The sequence below is a fragment of the Thamnophis elegans genome, chromosome 15 (genome assembly GCF_009769535.1).
Source record: "Thamnophis elegans isolate rThaEle1 chromosome 15, rThaEle1.pri, whole genome shotgun sequence".
Lineage (NCBI taxonomy): Eukaryota > Metazoa > Chordata > Lepidosauria > Squamata > Colubridae > Thamnophis > Thamnophis elegans.
The window spans coordinates 1,123,291-1,143,899 of record NC_045555.1 but is presented as its reverse complement, the minus strand read 5'-3'; the positions used below and the strand labels follow the sequence as shown (position 1 = coordinate 1,143,899).

Genomic DNA, 20,609 nt, shown 5'->3' with positions numbered 1-20,609 from the left:
GAAATCACGTGACCCTCTTGGGACACACACACACAAACACCCCACCGGTCATACATGCGAACCAGTTGCCAAGCCCCTGAATGTGGATCTCGTGACCAACGGTCGTAAGTGTGGGACAAAACGGCCGTAAGTGCACTTTCCTTGGTGCGGCTACTGTCCCTGGTTGCAATTCGAGGACTGGCTGTAAACTGGATCTCTGGCTTAGCCTTAAAAGAACATTTTCAGCTAGAACAAAGTTTGCCAAATCCAGATTTCTTTGGCCATGGCCAAGCGCGCTCCGCTTTGCGAGGAGCCCAGCCGAGCCCCCTCCCCAAGAGGCGGAGAAGCCCTCCGCCCGTCCCCTCCGCCCGGGTCCGCCCAGGAGGCGGGCGGCTCGCGCGGGCGGAGCCCCCTGCCCAGCCGCCTCCAGTCCGGCCCCTTCCCAGCCATGGAGGCGGAAGCGGCGCACGCCTCGGCTCTCCTGCGGGGCCTGGCGGCGCTGCGCTCGGAGCGGGCACTGCTGGACGTCACCCTGCTGGCCGGCACGGGCGAGGAGTTCGGGGCGCACCGGGCGGTGCTGGCGGCGGCCTCGGGCTACTTCCGCGCCATGTTCGCCGGCGGCTTGCGCGAAGCCCGCGCGTCCCGGGTGCGGCTGCACGGCGTGGAGCCCGACTGCCTGGCGCTCCTGCTCGACTTCGCCTACAGCGGCCAGCTGGGCTCCTGGAGCCTGGAGCCGCACTTGGCGCAGCGGCTCTTGAGCGCAGCCGACCTCCTCCAGTTCCCCGCCGTCAAAGCCGCCTGCGGAGCTTGGCTGGCCGCCCGGCTCGAACCCGCCGCCGCGCTGGACATGCAGGACTTCGCCGAGACCTTCGCCTGCGCCCCGCTGGCCGACGCCGCCCGCAGGTGCGTCCTGCGCCACGCCGCCGAGCCCGACGGGGAGCTGGGCGCGCAGCTGGAGCGCGTCCCGTTGGCCCGGCTGGTCTCCTACCTGCGCGAGGACGCGCTGCGCGTGCCCAAGGAGGAGGCCGCCTTCGCGCTGGCCCTGCGCTGGGTGCGCGCCGAGCCCGGGTCGCGCGCGGGCTTGCTGCCCCAGCTGCTGGCCCACGTGCGGCTCCCGTTCGTGCGGCGCTTCGCCCTGCTGGCGCAGGTGGAGGGCGAGCCGCTGGTGGCGCGGTCCTCGGCTTGCCTGCGCCTGGTGGCCGAGGCGCGGCTCTTCCAAGCCGGCCGCTTGGATCGCCACGAGAGGTCGCCCTGCGCCCGGCTGCGCCCTCGCCCTTCCACCGGGCTGGCCGAGCTGCTGGTGGTGCTGGGCGGATGCGACCGGGATTGCGACGAGCTGGTGACGGTGGATGGCTTCAACCCGCGCACGGGCCACTGGCGCTACCTGGCCGAGTTCCCCGAGCACCTGGGAGGCGGGTACAGCGCCGTTGCCCTGTGCAACGATGTCTACGTCACCGGTGAGTAGACCCCCCCCACCCCTGAAGCCCCTTCTTGGCCCCCTTGTCACCCCCTTTGCGGGACCCTGTTAGGATCGCACCTGCGCTGGGGGTAGCTTGGAGGGAGGGGGGCAGTGATGCCCTGCTGGGATGGAAGGGACAGGGGAGGCTTTTCTTGAACCCAGAACAGGGAACCAGGAGACAGGGAGTTGTAGTTCGGTAATAGGCAGGAAAGACAGCTGGGTGGCTTTGAACCCATCAGCAGGAGTCAGTGAGTTATGGGCCAGTCGCTGGGAGACAGGGAGTTCTAGTCCCACCTTAGACAGGAAAGCCAGCTGGGTGACTTTGAACCCATCACCAGGAGTCAGTGAGTTGTAGTTCGGTAATAGGCAGGAAAGACAGCTGGGTGACTTTGAACCCATCAGCAGGAGTCAGTGAGTTATAGTTTGGTAATAGGCAGGAAAGCCAGGTGAGTGATTTTGGGCCAGTCGCTGGGAGTCAGGGAGTTCTAGTCCCACCTTAGACAGGAAAGCCAGCTGGGTGACTTTGAACCCATCACCAGGAGTCAGTGAGTTGTAGTTCGGTAATAGGCAGGAAAGACAGCTGGGTGACTTTGAACCCATCAGCAGGAGTCAGTGAGTTATAGTTCGGTAATAGGCAGGAAAGCCAAGTGAGTGATTTTGGGCCAGTCGCTGGGAGACAGGGAGTTCTAGTCCCACCTTAGACAGGAAAGCCAGCTGGGTGACTTTGAACCCATCAGCAGGAGTCAGTGAGTTATAGTTCGGTAATAGGCAGGAAAGCCAGGTGGGTGATTTTGGGCCAGTCTCTGGGAGACAGGGAGTTCTAGTCCCATCTTCAGGAGGAAAGATATCGAAGACGGGACTAGAACTCCCTGACTCCTGGCTGGCTTTCCTGCCTAAGGTGGAACTAGAAATTCCCCGTCTACCAGTCATCTTTCATGCGTAAGCCGGGACTAGAACTCACCCTCTCCTGGTTTCTTAAGCCGGGTCCCTTCCCCACTAGACCAAAGCTGGCTCTCCGCCACCCCTTCCGACCGCTCTACGGGGCCCCCTCTTCTCCGCAGGCGGCTCCGACGGCTCGCGGCTCTATGACTGCGTCTGGCGCTACAACTCCAGCGTGAACGAGTGGACGGAGGTGTCCCCCATGCTGAAAGCCCGCGAGTACCACAGCTCGGCCGTCTTGGATGGCCTGCTCTACATCGTGGCGGCCGACAGCACCGAGCGCTACGACCACGTGCTGGACAGCTGGGAGGTTTTGCAGCCCATGCTCTACCCCATGGACGACTGCTCCACCGTCACCTACCGCGGGAAGCTGTACGCCACCGGCTCCCTGGCCGGCAAGGAGTCCTTGGTTATGCAGTGCTACGACCCGGAGTCGGACCTCTGGACTCTGGTGAACTGTGGGCCTCTGCCCCCTTGGTCCTTCGCACCCAAGGCTGTCACTCTCGGAGGGCTCATGTACTTCATCAGGTAATGGGGAGGGTCTCGGATGGAAAGAGCCCCTTGAGGGCCTCCGGAATTGAGAGCAGGGTCCCAAAACAGCCATTATATATTATATTAGCCGATAAAAGAGCGTTACTTATTGATGGAGGGGGAAATGTCTGGACCAAAGGTAATTTCTGGGTTTTCCCCTTTCCCAGAGGGAGCCCCCTTGTGGAGTACCATAGCAACTCCACTGCGCTGTACAGTAGAAGCCATTTTATGGCACAACAGGCTGTATCTTAACAGAACACACACCCTGAGGGGTTTTAGGGGTGTTTTACCCCCACAGTATTTGTCTCCAGAGAGTAAGTCATCTGTGTACCAAGTTTGGTTGAAATTGCTCGAGGCGTTCCAGAGTTATGCTGGGACACACACACGCATACACACACACATAGAGATTAATATTATTATTAATATATTATTACTATACTAATATTACTATACTAATACTATACTATTATTATACTAATACTACTAATACTATACAATACAATACTATACTAATTTATTATATTATATTTATTATATTATATTATATTATATTATTATATTATATTATATTATATTATATTATTATATTATATATTATTATATTATATTATATTATATTATATTATATTATATTATATTATATTATATTATATTATATTATATTATATTATATTATATTATATTATATTATATTATAATCAGATAGTCCAGAAAGAAAATACAGCCAGTTCTCAGCTTAACAACGGTTCGTTTAGCAATGGTTCAAAGTTACAACGGCCCTGAAAAAAGTGACATCTGTTTTTTTTAACACTTACTACACGGTCGTTAAGTGAATCTGGCTTCCCCGTTGTCTTCGCTTGTCAGAAAGTCGCAAAAGGGGGGGGGAATCACGCGCACCTTCTTTGGACACTGCCCCCATCATAAATGCGAGCCAGTTGCCAAGCGCCCAAATTTTGATCATGTGACCAACGGTCGTAAGTATGAACAACGGCCCTAAGGGCACTTTTCTCAGTGCCGCCGTTGTCACTCCGGACAGTCGCCAAATGAGAATGGTTGTAATGCGAGGACTGGCTGTGTCTATCCACTTTCCTCTGGTCGGGCGTCTCCTGCGGCTTTTTTTAGCCTTAAAAGAACATTTTAATTGTTTAAAAAAAGGACCTGTTGCTAAAAGTGGAACAAAGTAAAATTAAGATTTTTACAAGTCCGCCGTTCCAGGGACTATAAAAATAGCGCCCGTTTTCCAGAGGCTCTGAAGGTTCTCTGGCTGGCATTTCCCTTCTTGGAAAGAGACCAGCTCTTGATTTGAAAAATTAAAAAATAATAAATGAGATTATCGCAACTTTTCTCTGTTTTTGGGTGGGCCTGCCCTGCGCCAGGTTTTTTTTGGGGGGGGGGCTCCCCAAATTGGATGGGGAAGAAAAGAACCCCTGATTTCTGTGGGCAGAAAAGCTATTGATTTAAAACAAATGAGATTATTGCAACTTCTTTCTGCTTTCTGCAGTCATTGCATTGCACGATTTTTGGGGAGTCTCCCCGAATTGGATGGCGGGGGGGAGGAGGAGGAAGGATCCCTCTTTTCTGGGTCCAAAACTACCTTTTCTGCTTCGGGCAGAAAATTTTGCTCTTGGTTTAAAAAAAAATAATAATAATTAAGATTATCCCAACTTCTTTCTGGAGATGCTGCTGCATTGTGTGAATTTTTAGGGAATCTTCCCAAGTCGGACGGGGAGAAAATGACCCCCGTTTTCTGGGTCCTTTTCTGCTTCGGGCAGGCGATATGAGCTGCTTTCGTTGGCCTTATCATTGCCAGAGGTCAGCCGGCCAGACCCCGCGAGAGTTTTAGCCAAAAATGGGCTTTCAGGTGGCCAGGCCTGGGACTCTCGTCCGTTTCTCTTATCATTCAGATAAGCGCCTCGTTTGTGGGAGGAGGAGGATTGCTAAGAACCTCGGACGGCTGGCGTGCGAATAGGGACGCCTCCCCCCACCACGGCTGCTGATATGGGTTTGGCTCCAGCCCCTCTCCCCACACACACACACACACTTTTGTGTGCTCTGGAGACAAACGAGGAATGCATGCCAAGGATTTTTTTCCCTGGCCTTTCCAGAACTGGAATTAGCAGCTGGTCCCCGTGGATTTTCTCGCTGTGCGGCTCTCCGGAGCCGGGTTTAAAGACATGCTTCAAATTCCTCGCTGAAAAACGTTCACTGTTGCTAGCAGACGGGGAAAAACGGCGGTTATCCTTTCCCTCTGGATTCTCCACGGCAGAATCTCCCCCCCCCCCCCAAAGTTCTTCTGACGGGGAAAAAACAGTCCAAATTTCCCACGAATTTCCCAAATCCATGTTGTTGTTTTTTTAAGCGCCTCAACTTGCATTTGTTTAGTGTACGGAGTTACAACGGTGCTGGAAAACTTGGCTTAGGACCGTTATGAGGTCCGTGTTCCACACTTAGGACCATCGCCGCATCCCCACGATAGCGTGATTAAAATTCAGACACTCGCCGATTGACTCGTACTTAAGACGGTCTTATGGTGTGCCGGGGTCCCGTGACCCCCCGCTTTGGCGACCTTCTGACGAGCAGAGTCCACGGGGGGGGGGGGACTGGATTCGCTTAACGACCACGTTGCTAGCTTAGGAACTGCAGTGATTCACTTAAAGACCACGTTACTCGCTTAAGAACCGCAGGGATTCGCCTAACGAAACTTTTCAAGGAAAGTCGTACAATTCCCTTTGAACAAATGTCTCGCTTAGCCGCAGGAATGTTGGGGCTCCATTGTGTTAGTGTGCGGAGGGGTGCAATTCACGTGGTTGGATTTTTTGTCGGCTCAAATGGGTTTGTGACTCCGGCGTGGAGGTGACAAACAAATTTTGTTTTTTTTTTCACCATCCTCTCTCTCCCCGCCGCTCCCTGGGTCACACCTGTTGCTGTCACACCGGCCGAAGGAACATTCTGTGCTTAACTCACAACTCCTCCTGGCCGACAACTCTTCTAGAAGGTTCTTGCTAGAATGAAAAACAGGCAAAAGGAAGCTCATTTTGCACAGGGTGCATTTGGGGTGTTTCCTAAGCAGCCTGATGACTAGAGAGATTAAGGGGAAAAACTTTGTATTTCCTGAAGAAAAGTTCCTTTCCGTTAAGAAATCTGAAGCTTTCCTTTTCACTAAAATCCTAAAATCGAGATTAATATCAAGGCTATTCAGGGAGCGAGAGCCAGTTCGGTGTTGGGTTTAAGGCGTCAGGCTAGAAATCGGGAGACGGCGAGTTCTAGTCCTGCCTTAGCCATTAATAACGATGAATGAATTATGATCAATTCTTTTTCTTTGTCCAACAGAGATGATTCGGTTGAAGTTGATGTCTATAACCCTGCCAAGAATCAATGGGATAAAATCCCTCCGATGCTCCAGGTAGGTAGTGGGGGGGTGGGGGGGTCTTGCAAATTTAAGAGGAGTAGGCTTCAGAAATATCTTTTAACGCCATCCAACAGCAACCTCTGCCTATCTCGGGTCCTTGGGAAGGATTGGATGGGTGGGTAAAAATGCCAAACCCACCCTCAACATCTGGCTGATTGTGCCACTATCGGCAATGCTGTTGGCATTGACAGAATCTCCATCGGTCAATTGCAAAAGGGTAGCTTGGCTCGGAACGTTTAAATCCTGCGCCAACATCCCTTAACAGCCTTGCACAACAACATCTGCCTGTCCCAAGGACTTGATAGGTGATCAGAGTCGCCAACTCCAGCCTAAACATCTGGCTGATTGTGCAGCTGGCCATCCTAAATACCAGCGGCATTGACAAAATCCCCATCGGTCAATTGCAAAAAGCTGTTTGGCTTGCAACGGCTTAAACCCTGTGACCGATTCTGTGTCGATCGCCTCTCCCTCTCCCAGGTCCTTGGGACGGACTCGACGGCTGCATAAAAATGCCAAATCCAGTCTGGACATCTGGCTGACCGCCATAAATAATAATTTTGGTACATTTTCTCCCCCCCCCCCCCCCCGCCCTCCATTCTAGGTGCACGTAGGAGGAAGTTTGGCCGTTCTGGGAGGTAAACTTTACATCTCCGGCGGTTACGACAATACCTTCGAACTTTCCGCCATGGTGGAATCGTACGATCCCGAGACCCGGAAGTGGAGCGTGGCCGGCCAGTTGCCGGAGCCCATTTTTTGGCACAACAGCGTCAGTATTTTCCGCCAGTTCATGCCGACGGCGCTGGAGGAAGAAGATGAGAAGCGGGGGTTGGAAGACCCCTTCGCCCCCAACCCTCCGCGAGAAAACTTGCAGGAGCTGCGTTAAGGGGTCGCCTGGTGGTTTGCTGCGGTGGCTTGTGGGTGGTCCCGTGGGGTACCCCTGTGTGGGACCCCATTGTTCAAGTCTTTGGTCAACCGAGGAGCAGGGTGGAGTTGCAGGCCAGTTCCTGAACGATTAATTGGGGGGTGGACAGAAGTTTGGGGTTCAGCCACAGGGGTAGATTGGGGGGGAACCTTTGAAGGGAAGGTCTTCCAGGTGAGGAGGGGGTCAGAAATGCGGCCTGGGGTGGAAAGCCAAGCCAGAACATGTCCATTCCCCTTTCTTGAGCTTGGGACAGAATTCAGGATTCATAGGTCAAGTACTGGTCAAAAACGCTCTAAAAATGATCCTTCCTCCCCCCCTCCCTGCCCCCGGGGTTGGGATAGATGACCTCACGGGGACCCATCCCAGGTTCTGCTTTTGCCCTCCCCCCACCCCTCCTGTTTCTTGCAATCTGGATGGTCCAAAAGAGGAAGGACTGGTTAGCCGAGGGAGGTTTTCATCCGGGGTTGGGATGGATGACCTCAAAGGAACCCCCGTCCCAGATTCTGCTTCTGTGGTCACCACCCAGTCAAGTTGACCAGAGTTTCTGTCCTTTGACAGTCCGTACCATCCATTCCTTGGTATTTGCTGGAGGGGGGAAGGCGGGGGGGAATGGATCGTGTTGCCTGTCCCGCACTGAGCAAGGGGTTAGACTGGATGTCCTCTACGCCCCCCCTCCCACTTTACATTTCTGTCATTTTGCATCTGGAGAGAGAGGAGGCTGTAACTTTTTATTCCCCCCCTGGAAGAAATTGCACATCGAGCCAGTTGTGCCTTCGAGGCGAAAGGAAAGCCTCGTGTTAAAAGCCTGGGTAATAAACCACGAATGATGGCTGGCTGAAATTGAGGTGTTGTGCAGGATGTGTGAACGGAAACCCCGCTGAACCCCACTTTGGGTGTGCCTTAGATTGTGAGGAGGGGCCTTGAGTTTTGCCGTATATGTGGCATCACAATGATGCAATGATCGATTGCAATTTTGCATTTGGGGAGTGGGTTTTTGCAAAATCAAAAACGTGAAGGTGGGTTGTGCATCCCCTGCGGCGCAGGGGACAATCCTGGTTAGTTGGACAATCCTGGTTAGTTCCATTTGGGGTGCGTTTCCTACAGGCCTGGCTCTCCCCACTCAGCCAAACAACAGTTCCTTTCAATAAACTACAACTAAACCGACTTCCGCTTTAGCAAAATGGCAGCCAAGCCATCGTGATGCCTTCTGAATGTTTGATCCACTCAAAATTTATTTATTTCGGCTTATTCCCCCACATTCTTTTAACTTTGGCAGGAAAAAGACACTTTAAATGTTATCAAATTAAGGGATTTTTAAAGTTGCTTTTTTTTTGAGAAAAAAACCAAGGTTGAATTGGTGCCCTCCCTCTGCCACTCATTCATCAAGAGGACTAGTGTCTTGGGAAAAAAATAATGAACCATTACTCCTTTTGGCAGTTTTGAAGGAGACTATATTCCCCGTGGCCTGTAATCTCTACGATGGAGAGAAATATATTTTTATAGACTTTTCAATTTCTACGCGCTGGCCTAGAATGGACGCAGCGTGGCTTTAGAACGGACGGAAAAGCAGATCGAAGGCTCTCGCGTTGCTGCTTCATTCCCCGTTTTTCCCTCTGCAACTGCCAACCCCCCCATAGTCCTCGACTTACAATGGTTCACTTAGTGACCAAAGTTACGACGGCACTAAAAAAGCGACTTGCATTCGTTTACTTGCGACTGCTGTAGCATCCCCCCACCCCCTCCACGGTCAACGTGATCAAAATTCACACACTCGGCCGACTCATACTTATGACGGCCGCAGTTTCCTGGGATCACGTGATCCCCTTTTTACGACCTTCCGACAAGCGAGGGCGGCGGGGAAGCCGGAATCGCTTCAGGGCCGCGTGACTAGCTTAACAGCAGTGATTCACTTAACAACCGCAGCAGGAACGGTCACACAAGGGGGCAAAATTCACGAAACGTTTTGCTTAACAGAAATGTGGTTGTAAGTCGAGGACTGCACTGTATTTAAAGACGGGCTTGTTTTCCACGTGGTCGTGGCTGTTTGCGTGGTTTCTTCTTTCAATACCTTCCAATGTACGAGAATAATAATTATATATTTTGGGGGGCAGTTTTAAGAAGGGGGGGGAACTGGGCTTGCAACCTCTTGTTCTGAGTTGGACGGACACCCCCCACGCCCCCGGAGCGACTTTTTGTATTTATTGAATGTTTTAAATGTAGTTCTTGCACTTGGCGCCTGACGTACTGTAGTTCTCTTTCTCCTTCGAAGCAAAAAATATTCTGGTTTTTGGTAAAGCTGCTTTCGGAAAACTTGAAAAGTGCCAAATAAAAAGAGATGCGTTGACATTGCTGGAATCTGCTTGGGAAAGAGGAGAGAAAAAGAGACAGAATGAGAAAGAGAGAGACAGAATGAAAGACAATGAGACAAAGAGAGAGACAATGAGACACAGAATAAGAGACAATGAGGCAGATGAGAAAGACAATGAGAGACAAAGAATGAGAAATAAAAAGAGATGTGTTGACATTGCTGGAATCTGCTTGGGAAAGGAGAGAGAAAGAGACAGAATGAGAAAGAGAGAATGAGAAGGACAATGAGACACAGAATAAGAGAATGAGAGGCAGAATGAGAAAGAATGAGACAATGAGAGACAAGAGACAGAGTGAGAGACAGAAAAAGAAAGACAGAATGAGAGAGTGAATGAATGAGACAAAGAGACAGAATGAGAGACAATGAGACAGAGAGAATGAGGAAGAGAAAGACAAAGACAGAATAAGAAAGAGACGAGAGACAGAATGAGAAATGAAAAAGATGTGTTGACATTGCTGGAATCTGCTTGGGAAAGAAGAGAGAGAAAGAGACAGAATGAGAGAGAGAGAGACAGAATGAGAGACAATGAGCCAAAGAGAATGAGAAAGAGACAATGAGACACAGAATAAGAGACAATGAGAGGCAGAATGAGAAAGAGAATGAGACAATGAGAGACAAAGAGAATGAGAAAGAGATAATGAGAGAGACAAGAGACAGAGTGAGAGACAGAAAAAGACAGAATGAGAGAGTGAATGAATGAATGAGACAGAGAATGAGGAAGAGAAAGAGAGACAAAGACACAGAATAAGAAAGAGACGAGACAGAAAGAAAGACAACGAGAGACAAAGAATGAGAAATAAAAAGATCCGTTGACATTGCTGGAATCTGCTTGGGAAAGAAGAGAGAGAGAGACAGAATGAGAAAGAGAGAGAATGAGAGACGAGACAGAGAGAATGAGAGACAATGAGACACAGGATAAGAGACAATGAGAGGCAGAATGAGAAAGAGAAAGACAATGAGACAAAGAGAATGAGAAAGAGATAATGAGAGAGACGAGACAGACAGAATGAGAGACAAAGAGAATGAGAAAGAGACAATGAGAGACTGAGAGACAGAAAGAATGAGAGAGTGAATGAATGAGAGAGGCAAAGAGACAGAATGAGAGAGAGTGCACAGGGCTGCGTTTTGCTGGGCAAAAATTCACTATCTGGAAAGCAGAAAAAAAATGTATTTGCGGGTCCAAATCTCTGCATTTTATCACCTGCTTTCAGAGCAGGAATAAGCCACCATTCCTGGCTTACCTTGCTGCGTAGGGGGATGGGGTGTTTCTTCCCTTCCGGTGAGAAAACAAAAACCGCAAAATCGGATGATGTGTTTGCCAAACGGCAGAAGCAACCAAGTTGCGCAACAAGCGCATGAATAGTTTTGACGAGAGAAAAGTTATTTCACACAGCCGCCTAGTCCCTTCTCGAAAACCTCACATGGCTTCTGCGGGCGAGCCGTTTCCACTGGCGAATCGATCTGGGGTTACAGGATTAACAACGCTGGAAGGGACCTCGGAGGTCTTCTAGTCCAGCCCGCTTGCCCAAGGGGAGGCCGACCCACACCCAGACCATTCCAAGCGAAAAGGGTTTGCTAATCTTTTTATTACGGGGGAGCAGGCCGCTACATCCCACAGTCGCTCGGGATGGTTATGAGGAAGGACTGTTCCGTGACTTCGGCGGGAGCCAAATTCTCGTTGGCGCAAAGTCTCTGTCCGGCGGGGAGACCCGCGTGGGAGGCGCTCTGGGCCAGGGCCTCCACGATCACCTCCGCCGAGCCCACCTCCAGGACATTGGGGGCCTGCAAGGCCACCACCACAACCTTCTCGTCCTCGATAACCAGGTTACGCAGCTTCCTCTGGCGGGGATTGTAGTTCTTGACGCGGTCGTGGATTTCCATGTGGCGCCTCAGGTGAGCCTGGCGGAGGGAGGGAGGGAGGGAGACAGGGAGGGGGGTCAAGGGCAGGGCAAGAAAGGAAGGCCCCCAAATTCAGCAACCCCATCGTTGCCCTTCGGGACATGACTATTAACCATTGGAGGGTACCTTGGAGGTCTTCTAGTCCAGCCCCCTGCTCAAGCAGGAGACAATAGACCATTTCAATCAATCAATCAGATTAGAGCTGAAAGGGACCTTGGAGGTCTTCTAGTCCAGCCCCCTGCTCAAGCAGGTGACCCTAGACTATTTTAATCCATCCATCAATCAATCAGAATAGAGCTGGAAGGGGCCTTGGAGGTCTTCTAGTCCAACTCCCTGCTCAAGCAGGAGACCCTAGACCATTTCAATCCATCAATCAATCAATCAATCCATCAGAATAGAGCTGGAAGGGACCTTGGAGGTCTTCTAGTCCAACTCCCTGCTCAAGCAGGAGACCCTAGACCATTTCAATCCATCAATCAATCAGAATAGAGCTGGAAGGGGCCTTCGAGGTCTTCTAGTCCAACCCCTGCTCAAGCAGGAGACCCTAGACCATTTCAATCAATCAATCAATCAATCAATCAATCAATCAGAATGGAGCTGGAAGGGACCTTGGAGGTCTTCTAGTCCAACCCCCTGCTCAAGCAGAAGACCCTAGACTATTTCAATCAATCAATCAGAATAGAGCTGGAAGGGACCTGGGAGGTCTTCTAGTCCAGCCCCCTGCTCAAGCAGGAGACCTTAGACCATTCTAGACAAATCCCTGTCAATCTCTTCTTGAAAACTTTTTTTACCTAAGATGACTCCTTCCCACCTCGAACCGATAACAAAGACTAGAAATAGCCCTTAGACTTATATCCCGCTTCACAGGGCTTCTACAGCCCTCTCTAAGCGGTTTACAGAGCCAGCCTTTTGCCCCCCCCCCCCCCGCCCCCTGACAACAATCCGGGTCCTCATTTGACCCACCTCGGAAGGACGGGAGGCTGAGTCAACCTGGAGCCGGTCAGGATCGAACTTCTGGCAATGGGCAGAATCAGCCTGCAATACTGCACTCTAACCACTGCGGCTCACAGACAGCAAAAAGGACGCGCGGACACACACACAAACACCATACCTGCCGTGTGAATTTGTATCCGCATTCCGTGCACTCAAACTTCCGCATCCCTTTGTGTCGACGGACATGGACCCTCAGCTGTTCCACCGCTACGGGGACAGAAATCGGTTAAGTCGTGGCGGGATCCCACGCCTTTAACCCCCCCCCAAAAAAGGGAGGGCGCCTGGAGTCGGCCCCTGCTCCCCGAAAGGAAAGGGCGCCACTGGATAAGCTGCTTCCTTCGCAGGGCAGGAGAGACGCGGCCTGGGTTTTCCCGCGATCCGGCCGTTTTTACCTTTGAACGTTTTCCCGCAGATCTGGCAGAAGTGCGGCCGCCCTTCCTGGTGCCGGCTGGCCACGTGTCTGAGGAGCGGGCCTCGCTCAGTGAACCTCTGGGCGCAAAACTCGCAGCTGAAGGGGCGCTCCCCCGTGTGGGTCCGGTTGTGCTTATCCAGGCTCGCTGCGGGGCGAGGACAAAAACGAGGTGAACCTGCAGGATGTGGCTTTGTCTCACACTTGTGACCGGATCTCTTGTGCGTCCTTCACAGCTTGGAGGGAGAGACACCCCACACACAGACACACACACACATCTGATCCTGCTTCATTATCATGTTCTTTTAACGACCCCCATAATCCTTTGCGGGGTGGAGTTTGGACAACTGAATGGAGCTTGAGTGTTTCCTGGCCGGATGCCTATCCTGTCACCAGAGCGGAGTTTTGTTCGGGAGATGTATTCTCACTGTATTCTCAAGAGAGAAATACCTGCCTCTCACTAGGATCGAACTCCACCTCCAGGCCACCGCACCCACTCCTACACACCTGATCCCGGTTGCCTTATTATTATTAATTTAGTGTTTGTGGCATCAACAGTTCATCCTCAACTTACAACCAAAATGGATCTCCAAGTTTTGGATGCTAAGTGAGACAAGTTGAGTTTCGCTTAGGGACTTATCACTGTTTTTCACAGAGGATCGTTTTTAGCATTTCCCCGCTCATGTGATCCAAATTCAGATGCTTGGCCAGTGACTCATCTTTATGACGGTTGCAGCTGTGGCGGTTGCAGTTAATCTGCGTTTCTCTATTTTTAACTTTTATCCTTTTTTAGAGTTGTATTCTTGTAAGCCGCATATAGATTCATTAAATTTGAATTTCAATTTGAATTTTGCAGCGTCCCATGAATCAAGTTTTGCAAACTTCTGGTAAGCAAAGTCCACATTGCTCGCTTAGCAACCGTGTTACTCCCTTGAACAACCTCAGGGAACCACGGTGGCCAGGAAGGTCGTAAAATGGGGCGAAACTCGCTTAACAAATATCTCGCTTAACAACAGAAACCTGGGGCTCCACCGTGGCCGTAACTCGAGGACGACCCGTGCAGAGCCGGAAAGAATCCCGCTCCGTCCGGACGACCCTGCTCGCTTCTCGTTCGGCCGGTGGAGACACCACTTTGTGCCGTGCTACAGCCAGATCACCGGCGAGGAGGCAGCCGATAACCAGGTTCGCCCCGCACCTTGTGTGCGGAAGGTTTTCCCGCAGAGGTGGCACTGGAAGGGTTTCTCGCCCGTGTGGGTCCGGAGGTGCATGTTGAGGTTGGCTTTCTGGGTGAAGGCGTGCTGGCAGAACTCGCAGACGTGCGGCCGTTCGTTCCTGGCAAGAGGAGGAAGCGCCCCCGTCAGATAAAGACTGCAGTGTCCCCCGGCCAGCTGAAGCTCTCCCCACCCCCCGCGCCCCTTCCCCGCCGGCACCTGTGCTTCGCCTTGACGTGCATTTGCAGGCCGTTCCGGCTGGAAGCGCGGTGGCCGCACTCTTCGCAGACGAAGAGCTTCTCGCCCCGGTGTTTGAAGGCTTCGTGGAGGCTCAGCTCCGTGCGCGAGAGGAAGCACTTGGAGCAGGAGGGGCACTGGAAGGGGAAGAGAAGGGGCGGGAGGAGGAAGAGGGCAGGGAAACCAGTTTGTGCTGTGACGGAAGCCGACTCCTTGTCCCCGACAAAAACCCCTTTTGTTAATTGACTGTCAATTCTGCTCCTTCACCTCCAGCAAAGTCTTTCAAAGGAGGATTTACGGTCACAGACCTCATCTGGCTTGGAGAGCTGCCAGGCCGATCTCTGCAGAACTCGGCCAGGAGTCTCGGAGAGTCACAAACCAATTAAACGAACTCATTGTCTCCTGCAAACTCCACTCCCCTTTCGCTCCTCTTTTATTCCCTCTGGGAGGGGCCATTCACCGTCCTCCTGAGGCCTTACTCCCAAGTCGACCCCTGTTCCTTAGCTCTTCCCTTCGTCTGGCCACTCTGTGCATGCACACACTGGGAACAGGCTCCAGCTGTTCTTCTGCCTCACTGAGGTCTGCCTCCGAAGGCAGCTGATAACTGTCAGACGGCCCTGGCCCCCTCTCTGCCTCCGACACAGAGCCCTCGTCCGAGCCTTCCCCAGACTCCGGGACTGGCCCATCTTCCTCCCCAATCCTCCTCACTGTCCGAATCTGCTCCACTGGCCACTGGTGGGCCACACCAGTTTGCTTCTATCCTGTTGATGTTAGGGAGTGGGGGGGGGGGTTCCTTCCGCTAAATCTCAGGTGGCCTGTCAGGGGGAGGGGAGGAATGTGGCACCCCACTGATGCTTGCTCACCGCGTGCGGCTTGGGTGCGCCGTGCAGCTTGATGAGATGGCTCTGCAGTTCCTTCTTCTGCATGAACTGTTGGAGGCAGGAACAGCACTGCAAAGACAGGTGGGCAAGGGGCCACCGAGAGAGGGAGGGGGGGGACAGGGTGAGGACTGGAGCCACTTGCCCCCTCCCCCCCTCCCCAGCGTGCTTCGATTGGGCTGGGTTCGCAATTCCCGGAAATTGTGACATGAGGAAAAAAATGAAGAGGCAGAATGCAATCAAGATGCACAACAGACACTGAATTCTACAGCATGCCCGTCAGTTTTCACATACAGCGGTTTAAGGGCCGGGAAGCATGGATCCAGCCACAGCTGGGCGGTCGGGCCTTTGGGAGCCATTTCTCAGGGCGCCACCCGTCACCCGTTTGCGCCCAGCAACGCTCAAGTGCAACGCAAAGCTCACCTTGTAAGGCATCTCGCCTGTGTGAGTCACCATGTGCAGCCGGAGTTCGACCCGCTTCTTGAAAACCTCTTGGCAGACAGAACAGGTGTGCACCTGGGGGAGGAGGAGAAGGGGGAGAGAGAGAGAGAGAGAGAGAGAGAGAGAGAGAGGGAGGGAGAGATGACTCAAGCGGGAACTCCTAACCCGTCATCCATCTTCCTCCACCCACCTGGGAAGTAGCTGGTTTCTCTCTTAGGAGGTTCTGGAGAACTTCCGAGACCAGCTTTGCAACGCAAAAAAACAGCTTTCTTTTTCCAAGTTGACCACTTGGGCAAAGGTTGGGCATCCTGCCCACCGCGAGTACGGGGCCTACAAATTGGTGGCTCCCCAAAGTCTGTGACTCCGCCGTTCCAAATACCTGCTCGGACCGGCTCACACAGTTCCTGGCTTCGTGATCCAGCAGGTTTTCCTTTCGGAAGTAACACTTCCCACACTTGGAACATTCAAAGGGCTTCTCCCCCGTGTGCTTCCTGCAAGGGGGGTGGGAAGGAATATATATATATTTAGGCTTTGGTCATTCAAGGGAGTGAGATTGAACACTGGTCATCCCTAGGAAATTGACTGATCATCGGTCATTCCAAGGAGCAACATTGGATCACTGGTCATTCCAGGGAGTGAGATTGAACACTCTAATTCAGTGTTTCTCAACCTTGGCAACTTGAAGATGTCCGGACTTCAACTCCCAGAATTCCCCAGCCAGCATTTGCTGGCTGGGGAATTCTGGGAGTTGAAGTCCAGACATCTTCAAGTTGCCAAGGTTGAAAAACACTGCTCTAATTCACCCTGTGTATTCCTCAGAGAGTTCTTTATACAGCCCTGCTGGTTTCTTTTGAGAGCTGTTGGTTTTTCTCCTTCATTGGTATTGTGCTAGACTGGGCTTTTATAATCTCACTTTTCAAAATCTCCCAAGCTTCTTGTGTTGTTTTATAGCAATAGCAGTTAGACTTATATACCGCTTCACAGGGCTTGCAGCCCTCTCTAAGCAGTTTACAGAGTCGGCATATCGCCTCCAACAATCCGGGTCCTCATTTTACCCACCACGGAAGGATGGAAGGCTGAGTCAACCCTGAGCCGGTGAGATTTGAACTGCCGAACTGCAGAACTAGCAGTCAGCTGAAGTGGCCTGCAGTACTGCACCCTAACCACTGCGCCACCTCGGCTTCCCCTTGGAAGATTCTCATCCTTCCCAAGCTCACTCTATGTTTATTGAAATAAGCCCTCTTAAAGTCTCAAGTTTGACTTTGTTCTATTGCTTGGGCTTGCATGTCGAATCCCAATATTGTATGATCACTTCACTCCCCCCAAGATTCCTGTAGATTCCTAGGAGATAAGACTCATCATTGGTCATTCCAAGGAGTGAAGTTGATCAATGGTCATTCCAGGGAATGAGATTGAACAGGGTCATTCTAATTTACCCGGTTTATCCCTCAAGAGAGTTCTTTATACAGCTCTGCTGGTTTCTTTTGAGAGCTGTTGGATTTTTCTTCTTCATTGGTATTGTGCTAGACTGGGCTTTTATAATCTCACTTTTCAAAATCTCCCAAGCTTCTTGTGTTGTTTTCCCCTTGAGGATTCTCATCCTTCCCAAGCTCGCTCTATGTTTATTGAAATAAGCCCTCTTAAAGTCTCTAGTTCGACTTTGTTCTATTGCTTGGGCTTGCATGTCGAATCCCAATATTGTATGATCACTCCACTCCCCCCAAGATTCCTGTAGATTCCGAGGAGATAGACTCATCATCGGTCATTCCAAGGAAGGAAGTTGATCAACGGTCATTCTAGGGAATGAGATTGAACAGGGTCATTCAAATTCACCCTGTTTATCCCTCAAGAGAGTTCTTTATGCAGCCGTGCTTGGTTTCTTTTGTGAGCTGTTATTTTTCTTCTTCATTGGTATTGTGCTAGCCTGGGCTTTTATAATCTCACTTTTCAAAATCTCCCAAGTTGTTTTTCGCTTCCCTCCAGGAAGTGAACATCACAAAGCACAGAGCTAACTATCAGTACCTCAGACAGGACAGCCTTATCTCCACCCCAAGCAGTCAGGAACACAGAGGAACCCCCCCACCCTCCAACGGAGTGCAGAAATCCCCCTTTTCCTTCCACAGATTCCCAGAAGCCGCCGCTGTCTCCTCGCTTCTTCCCTCCCTCCACAATCGCCCCGAACTTACCTGTTGTGGACCTTCAGATAATATTTGCTGAGGAAAGATTTATGGCAGGTGGGACATTCCACCGGTTCAGCCGTGCCTCTGCGGGGTCTGAGGGCCGCAGACTTGTGACTGTGGCTGCTTCCGGGGCTTTTGGAGCCGTTGCGAGAGGCTCTGGTTAAGGACGGTCTTTTTCTCCCCCGGATGCTCTTTGGAGCGGGGACGTAATCTTCATCCGTGTCGTCTTTTTCCCTTCCTCCGTTGTGATCTTCAGAAGGGGGGTCGCTCGATCCCAGGACCTCTGGGGTCTTCTGGTGGGAAGGAAGAACATGGCAGCTTGTAGAATACCACCCCCCCTTCAAAGCAGAATCGCTCTAGATTGTCCCAGGACCTCAATAAGGGCTGGTTCCTTGACCAGTCCAAACAGGTAAGCATTTTTTTTTTTAAATGGGCTAGTGGCACCCCAAATTCCCAGCTCAAAACAAGAGTAACCTGCGGCAAATTGCTTGCCATTTTTCAAGACCCCCCGTAACTTTCCGTGCTTCCCTGCAGCTTCTCCCCCTCCCTCCCTCCCCCCCCCGCTTTCTGGGTCAGGAGCAGACAAGGGCAATTCCTAGAGAGCACGTTACTCCGCACGCCACCTCGTGACTGGCGCCCGCATCCTCGGCGGCTTCGTTTTTCAGGGGCCGTTTAAGTTCCTTACATTCCGGGGTCTCCTTTACGTCGCCTGCGCGGCTTACAACGTTAGTTTTGGGGACCCTTTTCAACTTCCCCCGGGGGAGGGCGGGGCCGACCCGTGGCCCCTGAGCTCCTTGGACGCCCCGGGTCCGGGGACTTTCCGAGGACGGGGGGACGGGGGGCTCAGCCTCGCAAGTCGACTCCTCCACCGGCGAGGCGGCGTCAGGGATTTTGTCGCCAGGAACGTCGCCACCCGGCGAGAGAGCGGCTTGAAACTCCTGGCACAGCTGGACGGCCTCCGGGACGCGGAGCTCCTTGGCCGTCTCCAGTAGCCTGTCCCGGTTGTCCGAGGTGACGGCCAGGTGGCCGGTGTAGAAGAAGTCGAGGAGGAGGGCAAAGGCCTCCAGGAAGCTCTCCGGAAGGAGGATTTTGCTGCCGCTGGCGCTGCCGCCGCCGTCATAGGTGGCTTGAAAGAAGGAGCTGCAGCAGGCCAGGACGCTCCAGTGGGCCTTGAAGACCAGGCTGCCCACGGCGAGGGTGGCATCGCAAAACTGGCCCCTCTGGCGCTGGCGGTTGAGCTCTTGAAGGACCCTCACGCTGTGCTGGGCGAAGACGCCCTCCATGGCAGGCTGGGAGGGAAAGGAGGGGGGCGGCGTTAGAGGGGAGGGGGCCTTTCTCCAAATCAACATTTGTGTAGCTCTTTGCAAAGACAGGAAGAAGGGTTGGTGTGCAATGAGCGTGCCAAAGGTGTGCAGTGGGCATGCAACGCTCCCTAAGGGCCAGAAGAGGCACATGGGTCTTGGAGTCCCACCCCCACCAACCTTGGTGCAAACTCCAGCATGACCGACCGTCCGTCGTGTGTGTGTGTGTGTGTGTGTGTGTGTGTGTGTCTTTGCAAAGACGGGAAGAGGAGGTTCCCCGTGCAATGGGGTGTGCAGCCAGAAGAGCCCCATGGGCCTTGGAGTCCCGCCGCCCCCAACCTTGGTGCAACGGGCTCTGCTTGGGAGGGGGGGAAAGGTCTTTGCAAAGGTGGTCCTCGTTCAATGAGCGTGCAACGAGCGTGCAAAAGGCATGCAAAGGGGAATTCAAGGGCCAGCAGAGGCGCATGGGTTTTGGAGTCCCACCCCCACCCCACCCCACCCCCCCTTTGGTGCAAACTCCAGCTCGGTCTAAGGGGGGGAGTGGGGGAGCCTTTGCAAAGGTGGCCCTGGTTCCATGGGCGTGCAAGGGCCGGCAGAGGCGCATGGGTCCTGGAGTCCCACGCCCGCCCTTCTTAATGGCCAACCAGCAGGGGTGGCCCCATCATCCCCAGCCCGGCACAGCCCCCGCAGAAAGGTTCCCCCCACTGCCTCCTTCCCAGCCCTCTCAGCCGGTAAAGACCCCCCCCCCCCAATTCCACCCCAGGACCCCCCCCCCACGGCTCACCTCCACCGCGCCCCCCCCCTCACTGAACCCGCCGGCAAGAAAAGCAGAGCGCCGCCATCTTGGCCCGGGCAGGAGACGCGCGTGACGTCACCAGAGGAGGAGGGGCATGCTAATGAAGGGGTTGGGCCACGCCCTCCGGCCCCGCCCTCTTGTTAGCCCTGCCGCGCCACGTGCGGATCAGATCCAGCGAGCGAGGGAGGGAGGGAGGCGGTGCAACCACGCAGCCCATGCTTCCCAGCCTTGGATGGGACTGGTGATCCCAGGGGGAAGGAATTGATTTCGAGAGAGGAGGCGTGGTTTTTTTTCCCCCCCTCTATTTTTGTAAAAGCAATAATTTTAATCTGTTTTTTAAAATAGGTCGAATGACTTAATATTCTTGAGTTTTTTTAATATGTTTATGTATCATATATTTCACATCAATATCAATTCTTAATATTAAAATTTAATAAGCATTAAATGTACGCAGAAGCTTTGCTTAAGATGGGAAATTGGGGGCGGGGGGGGTTTGAAGCCCGCCCATCTGCCAAGTCCCTAATATCCTCCTCTGGGTGTGGTCAGTAACAGAGCTGGAAGGTGTACTTGGAGGTCATCTAGTCCAACCCCCCCTGCTCACGCAGGAGACCTATACTAGGGATTCGAACCGCCGACCTTTCTGATCGACAAGCTCAG

The 20,609-nt window shown here is 52.6% G+C and overlaps 2 protein-coding genes across 3 annotated transcripts; one reads left to right on the top strand and one right to left on the bottom strand.

The window, feature by feature from the left end:
* The first annotated feature begins 390 nt into the window (after positions 1-390).
* Positions 391-9,585, top strand: KLHL21 (kelch like family member 21). The gene is made up of 4 exons (XM_032232003.1): positions 391-1,436; positions 2,500-2,905; positions 6,239-6,311; positions 6,919-9,585. Exons 1-4 carry the CDS (start codon positions 428-430, stop codon positions 7,198-7,200), a joined length of 1,770 nt encoding a protein of 589 aa, XP_032087894.1. The 5' UTR covers positions 391-427; the 3' UTR covers positions 7,201-9,585.
* A 1,598-nt stretch (positions 9,586-11,183) lies between these two features.
* ZBTB48 (zinc finger and BTB domain containing 48) lies at positions 11,184-20,033 on the bottom strand. 2 transcript variants are annotated; one of them, XM_032232281.1, is made up of 11 exons: positions 19,941-20,033; positions 18,479-19,144; positions 17,862-18,148; positions 16,055-16,166; positions 15,658-15,750; positions 15,220-15,306; positions 14,339-14,493; positions 14,104-14,240; positions 12,892-13,056; positions 12,618-12,706; positions 11,184-11,506 (listed from the first exon to the last, which is right to left on the bottom strand). In XM_032232281.1, the coding sequence occupies exons 2-11, from the start codon at positions 19,136-19,138 to the stop codon at positions 11,213-11,215; spliced, it is 2,079 nt and encodes a 692-aa protein (XP_032088172.1). In that variant the 5' UTR covers positions 19,139-19,144; positions 19,941-20,033; the 3' UTR covers positions 11,184-11,212. The 2 variants fall into 2 exon arrangements, with proteins under 2 accessions (XP_032088172.1, XP_032088173.1); XM_032232282.1 differs by having other exon boundaries at positions 17,862-18,145.
* Between the last annotated feature and the right edge of the window lie 576 nt (positions 20,034-20,609).